Source organism: Podarcis muralis, chromosome 2 (genome assembly GCF_964188315.1).
Source record: "Podarcis muralis chromosome 2, rPodMur119.hap1.1, whole genome shotgun sequence".
NCBI lineage: Eukaryota > Metazoa > Chordata > Lepidosauria > Squamata > Lacertidae > Podarcis > Podarcis muralis.
The window spans coordinates 12,022,375-12,029,363 of record NC_135656.1 but is presented as its reverse complement, the minus strand read 5'-3'; the positions used below and the strand labels follow the sequence as shown (position 1 = coordinate 12,029,363).

At 44.8% G+C, this 6,989-nt stretch overlaps 1 protein-coding gene across 1 annotated transcript in view; it reads left to right on the top strand.

Moving 5' to 3' along the window:
* Positions 1-4,813: 4,813 nt before the first annotated feature.
* The window catches only part of LOC114586390 (ATP-dependent 6-phosphofructokinase, muscle type), a 42,918-nt gene continuing 40,742 nt past the window's right edge, over positions 4,814-6,989 (top strand). Inside the window, exon 1 of the mRNA XM_028709781.2 lies at positions 4,814-5,031. Within this exon, the coding sequence (XP_028565614.1) occupies positions 4,941-5,031 (91 nt within the window). The 5' untranslated portion in view covers positions 4,814-4,940. The remainder of the gene's footprint in view (positions 5,032-6,989) is intronic.

Below are 6,989 nucleotides of genomic sequence, written 5' to 3'. Positions count from 1 at the left end.
CAGTAGAAGAAAGGCAGAGGTCATTGTGCACTTAGCCATATACAGAGTAATTCAGGTTAAATTCAAAATGCAAACCAATTAAGTTTCTTCTACGTAACAGTGTAAGTGTGAAAACAGCCAACCTTCATAATTTTGAAACTCGGGAACCTTAATTTCACCACACTGATAAGGCATGAAAAGAGTGGCACAAGACAAGTGCAAATGTTCTTTCATTTCACAATTCAGTTATGCTTGATTTGTTAGAAGCAAATCACCAGAATTACAATTTATTGCATGCCCTTCACTCTAAGGTCCCAGGGCAGGTTACAACAAATCAGCAAATGGTTTACTGGAGAGAATCTCCCCGAACCCTTTACAGTCGTACCTTGGTTGACGAACGGCTTAGTTTCCGAATGTTTTGGCTCCTGAACAATCAAAAACTGGAAGTGAGTGTTCTGGTTTTCGAACGGTTTTCGGAAGCCGAACGTCTGGCACGGCTTCCGATTGGCTGCAGGAGCTTCCTGCTGCCAATTGGAAGCTGCACTTTGGTTTCCAAACATTTTGGAAGTCGAACGGACTTCCGGAATGGATTCTGTTCAACTTCCAAGTTACGACTGTATTAGTTTGATCTATTTGCAAACAGCAGCCGAAAAGGGAGCGTTGGTGTTGCCTTACTTTTACAAAATAAGAAGAGGCAGGGGAGTTTTTATTGGAGGGTTAGTGTAGGAGTAGGGGCAGAGAACCTAGTAGTTTGAAAGCACGTCAAAGTGCAAGTAGATAAATAGGTACCGCTCCGGCGGGAAGGTAAACGGCGTTTCCGTGCGCTGCTCTGGTTCGCTAGAAGCGGCTTACTCATGCTGGCCACGTGACCTGGAAGCTGTACGCCGGCTCCCTCGGCCAATAAAGCGAGATGAGCGCCGCAACCCCAGAGTCGTCCGTGACTGGACCTAAAGGTCAGGGGTCCCTTTACCTTTAGGGGCAGAGAACTCTGCAAAATGAAGAAAAATCCCCATATTAATGCCAGTTTCTTTTTAGCCTCAGCTCTTGTAACAAACGTTGCCTTTGTCATTTATGCTGCAACAACCATGCGAGCTAGAAATTTTGAGCCATTCAATTTAGGAGCATGCCAGATGCACTAGAGATGCACATAATTCTGCCTTATGGTAAGCTAGTGTCCTACATAATAAAAATGTGGAGTGCAAGTGAGCCGGCTCTTGCTCGGTGTCTTTACACTGAGGATAGATTTGTCTTTCTAAGTGAGATGTTTTCATCCAGGTCAATGACTCCCAAGCTGTGTTGCAGAGCATACTAGCTAACATGGTGTGCTCAGAATGAGCATTGCGTGTGGAAGCCTTTGGCCCAGTCTCTTGTCAAACAACGAGTCGTCAGCCTAATGGCTGCGACCTGAAAAGCAAGGCGTGTTGGTTTCCTAGCAATGTCACTGTGAACCTTCCATGCCAGGTGCCTGTAGAGTTAAGTGGGAAAGGTACCAAATGCACTCATCATCAACCTTTATTACAGTCCAGAGACCCAACAAATCGTTACAAAGCAATACACAATTCATACAGCCTACCTCCGGGTTAAACAAGCATTTCGTTCAGAATATAGGGATCATTGGTTCTTGTAACCACCGATAAAAACTTGGCCACTGCTAATGTTCTAGCATTTGTTCGGTCTTCCAATAGGAACCTGACATAGTGAGCCTCTGATTTTCCCGGGAAAGGTACCAGCAAGGGTAATATCAGTTCAGCCCTGGCTTGCTCATATTTTGCACAGTGCAACAAAATATGTTTTATGGAATCGCTGTCTTGAGCACATGAGCAAAGTCTGTCCTGGTAGGGAACTCCTCTCAACCTGCCATCCAGCACTGCAGAAGGAAAGACGTTTAGTCTGGCTTTGGTGAAAAGCCTTCGATAATTTGGTACTGTCAGGTTTTTAATGTAAGATGTTAACTTAAAGACCAACTGCAATCATGGAGTAGTCATCTTAAGACACGGCATCTTTATTTGGGATGTGCTAGGTAATAAAACTCAAATAGGACTGAGGCACGCAGTTGCTACATGCTGCCTGCATTCCCCTTTTTCTGTTAAAGTAAATACATTTAAGCAATGCATCCTGGGAGATACAGATGGGCTCTATCCCTGCCACACTGTGAGCGTGGGGAGGAATTGTACCAGCAAAGTACAAAATCCCAGTTCCACTACAAGGTAAGCTCTGCTGCTAAGAGGCTTCGCTTAACTTTTGTTGTTTTTTAAGATGTGCAGCGGCAAACTTGCAGAGCCACTGAAAGCTCAGTTGTACCATCCATCTGCAGACATTTCTTCTTCATTAATTTGTATCCCACCTTTCCATACAGCTTCCATTCCCCGAATATGCAGATGTTTTCCAGAAAGTTAAAATACCTGCAAAATATGCCCATCTGTATATTGCTATAAAATATCTGAGCTCCCTGTTCTTGGAGTAAAGGTAAAGGGACCCTGACCATTAGGTCCAGTTGTGGCCAACTCTGGAGTTGCGGCGCTCCTCTCGCTTTATTGGCCAAGGGAGCCGGCGTACAGCTTCCGCGTCATGTGGCCAGCATGACTAAACCACTTCTGGCGAACCAGAGCAGCGCATGGAAACATCTTTACCTTCCCGCTGGAGCGGTACCTATTGATCTACTTGCACTTTGACGTGCTTTCGAACTGCTAGCTTGGCAGGAGCAGGGACCGAGCAACGGGAGCTCACCCCGTCACGGGGATTCGAACCGCCAACCTTCTGATCGGCAAGTCCTAGGCTCTGTGGTTTAACCCACAACACCATCTGCGTACTGTGTTCTTGGGGTAGTTATATTTAAAAGGTGGAGTGCATGTTGTCAGGTTGCATGTGTACATATTTCTACATAAACACATGGAAGATTTTGATTTGGGTTGGTTTCTTAATTATTATTATTTTCTAATTTTAAAAATCAAGATGAAACAAAGCCACTACTTCGGGTCCGACCCTATCATTAGGCAGAGTGAAGCAATCACTTCAGGTGGCTGCTGTGAAGGCCAGGAGCAGAGAGAGTTTAGGCAAAGAGCTGGGCGGATGGACATGTTAGTCCCACACAGATTGCCCATCAGCAAGCCATCAATTTGTGGTGGCTAGGGGACACTGCCAGTGCTGGTGTAAGATTCAACTCCTTCTTACATGGAATGAAGGAGGGTCCCATCTTGTCCCTCACCTCAAACTGCAAAATGTCTGAAATTACAATTCTATAAATCACAAATTAACAGTGCTGGTTTTTAAGTATTTCCAACCGAATCATTTAACTTAGCTTTTGAAATATTCATGTAAATAAATAGCTTTGTAATGAGTTGGCTCCTTTGCAATCTGTGGATTCATTCCTGCAAAGTTCATTATCTGATGCCCAGATCCAAAGAGCTTGCAAATTCTACAAAGAATTTAAGTGCAGGGAACAAGAAGGAATAATTCCTCATCGTATGATTTCATAATAACCTGCTTATTGATCCCAAAGTAATGGAGGGCATCTATTTGTGAACATGACAGAAATCCTTTTTCAGTGCCAGTGCTCTGTAAACGAGTTTAACCTAGATGCACATTCATTTCCCTGCATGGTTTATCTGTATTTGTAAAGCAGTCGCTGTTCAACTTTGGTTTTCCATAGCCTGTTTGGAGAAGACATAGGATGATATTCAACCAAATTTCACTTGGATCCATTGAAGTGAATGGGTCCCTCAGTCATGTTCATTCATTTGAGTGTACTCATGAGTAAAACTTAATTGAATACCACCCATAATTTCAAACCAACACCCCCCGGAACAATTCTTATTTAATCTTTTGGTGAAACTTGATTGTAGAGTTGTTGCATATGGATTTCCAAAGCACTTCATTCTGCTGATTATTGAGCAGTAACAGACCCTCCTAGTGTCCCTATTTTCCAGGGACAGTCCCGAATTTACAGAAGCCATCCTGGTTCCTGATTTGATCTCTGAATGCCCCGCTTTTCCTTGAAGGTAAAGGTAAAGGGACCCCTGACCATTAGGTCCAGTCGTGACCGACTCTGGGGCTGCGGCGCTCATCTCGCTTTACAGGCCAAGGGAGCCGGCGTACGGCTTCCGGGTCATATGGCCAGCATGACTAAGCCGCTTCTGGCGAACCAGAGCAACGCACGGAAACGCCGTTTACCTTCCCGCTGGAGCGGTACCTATTTATCTACTTGCACTTTGACGTGCTTTCGAACTGCTAGCTTGGCAGGAGCAGGGACCAAGCAACGGGAGCTCGCCCCGTCACGGGGATTCGAACCGCCAACCTTCTGATCAGCAAGTCCTAGGCTCTGTGGTTTAACCCACGGTGCCACCCATTTTTCCTTAGGATGTCCCTATTTTCATCAGAGAAATACTGGAGAGTATGATGTTACAGTGCAATCCTATTCAGGCCTACATAAATCCAATTGAGTTCAATGGGGCTTACTCCCAGGTAAGTGTTTTGAGGATTGCCATCTGGAGGTTGTAGTCAACTCACTCTTATTCACAGTAGACCCATTAAAATCAATGGTCTTAAGTTAGTCCTGGCCATTAATGTCAGTGAGTCTGCTCCAAGTCAAAGTATACAACTCTTTTTGAAATCTTACCTTAATTCTCTCCAGACTTTGAAGCCACCAAAAGCCCTCAACACAGTGGTTGGTACCTGCAGCCTGACATTTCCGCTGTCCATTGGTACTCGTGACAGCTGGCCATGTGCCCTTTAGGATTAGGTGTGGCTGACGCTGCATTGGAGATCATTTACAGGCTGACATTTCCACTTGTCATTTATTGGAGAGTGGGCGGGGTGTCAACTTTGAAAGGCAACGGCAGAGGGCTACAAGGGGCACTCCGGACCCGGCTGTGGCCCCTGTGGCAGGACAAGGAGGCACCGAAGACCAAGGGCATTTCCCCCATCTTTAAGAAACTCTTCTTGTTGACTTTCCAGCCCGGAAAATGTCGCACACAATGGTAAAACATGAGCACGCCGACACGATGGGGATTGGCAAGGCCATCGCCGTGTTGACATCTGGAGGAGATGCTCAGGGTAAGTGGACTGGTTTCTGGTGTGTGTGTGTGTGTGTGTGTGTGTGTGTGTGTGTGTGTGTGTTGTAGTGTTGGGGGTTTCCCTTTGTGGTCTGAGGAGCTAATGGCAAAAAAAGCCAATAGGCAGAAGTCACCAGGAAAGGGCTTTCATGTCTGGGCACTTTTTATCATCCAGATTTTCCCTACCCTAAACTTGGTAAGATAACTCAAGTGGAACTGGTCTCGGTTGCAAATTGTAACAGGTAAATGTCTTTCCTCCAATCTGCCCTGCTTTGTGAGTTTTCAGAAGCATCTAACTGGCCATTGTTGGAAGCCAAATGCTGGGCTGGATGGACTTTTCATCCAGTAAGGAGCAGTTTTTTCATTCTTTTCTATTCTGTCTCCCCGTCTTTGACTTTCTCCTCCCACACTTCCTCCAGCCTTTCTCCTCAGTAGTTCTCTGCCTTCTTGCTGAATTCTTTTTTTCTCTTTGATATTATTTGTATTGCTTTTTGCCTTGAAAGCAATTTGTGGCTCATCAACCGCAGTTTGATGCCCCCATCCTGCAAGCCTTTCCTTAGCAAAATGAGCACTCACATAATCTACCCTCAGGTGTCTTGAACCATTATTTCTCTGCTGTTCCTCCTATACTCTTACAAAATCTGCAGTTCACGGCAACTCTTCCTGATCTGGGTTTGCCTCCATCTATGTCTGTTGATTAATTGGAGCTGGGGACACTGTGGTGTGAACAAATGCAATGCAATGCTTAAAAAAAAAAAACACCTCCAAAATATTTTAATTCGTTTTCAATACAGCAAAATACAGGTGCTTTTTTTCAAACATGTTGACTTGTCAAGTTCTTCAGCAGACGATTCCTTATTTTCTTTTTCCTGACCTTGAGACACACACACACACAGAGAGAGAGAGCTCTGTTTTGTTTATCTGCACTCATATATCTTCTCTTGGTGTCCAAATCCCATCTTAGCTTCAAGATGGATTTTTTTTTTTTTTTTTTTGAAATGCATACAAGCTGTTGACGGCATTACGAGTGAACATATCACTTGGCAGAGTATTATAAATAGAAAAAAGGCCATTCCTGCCTCCAGGGACTTGCAATTTCATTTAATATTGTATTTTTAAATTGTTGTACCCTTATGGTGAAGGGTGCGTAAGAAATGGAAATACTACTTCTACTAATATATTAGGGTATATTTTTATTTGTTTGTTTGTTTTTCTATACCACCCTATACAGTCATATCTCACGTTACGTCTGCTTCATGTTACGTTCTTTCAGGTTGTGACCCGGAAGTACCGGAAAGGGTTACTTCCGGGTTTTGCCGCTCGCGCATGCGCAGAAGCAGCGAATCGCAACCTGCGTGTGCCCAGGCGTGCTGCTGCTGGTTGCGCTCTTTTCATGTTGCGAACGGGCCACCAGAATGGATCTCGTTCGCAACCAGAGGTACCACTGTAGCCGAAGGTCTCGAGGCAGTTCACATAAAATATCAAATACATAAAATCAAAACAAAACCAACAACCCAATAAAAAAACCCCAAAGAGCTAGCATTTTAAAAAAGGGTATAGGATGTAGATCAAGTCAGGCAAAGGCCTGGTTGAAAAGGAACATTTTTGCCTGGTGCCTAAAGGTGTACAGTGGTACCTCGGGTTAAGTACTTAATTCGTTCTGGAGGTCTGTACTTTACTTGAAACTGTTCTTAACCTGAAGCACCACTTTAGCTAATGGGGCCTCCCGCTGCCGCCGCTCCGTCGGAGCACGGTTTCTGTTCTCATCCTGAAGCAAAGTTCTTAACCTGAAGCACTATTTCTGGGTTAGTGGAGTCTGTAACCTGAAGCGTATGTAACCTGAGGTACCACTGTATAGTGAAGGCACCAGGTGAAGTTCCCTGGGGAGAGCATTCCAAAAACAGGGAGCCACTGCAGAGAAGGCCCCGTTCTCGCGGCTTCGGGTGAACGCACCTTGAA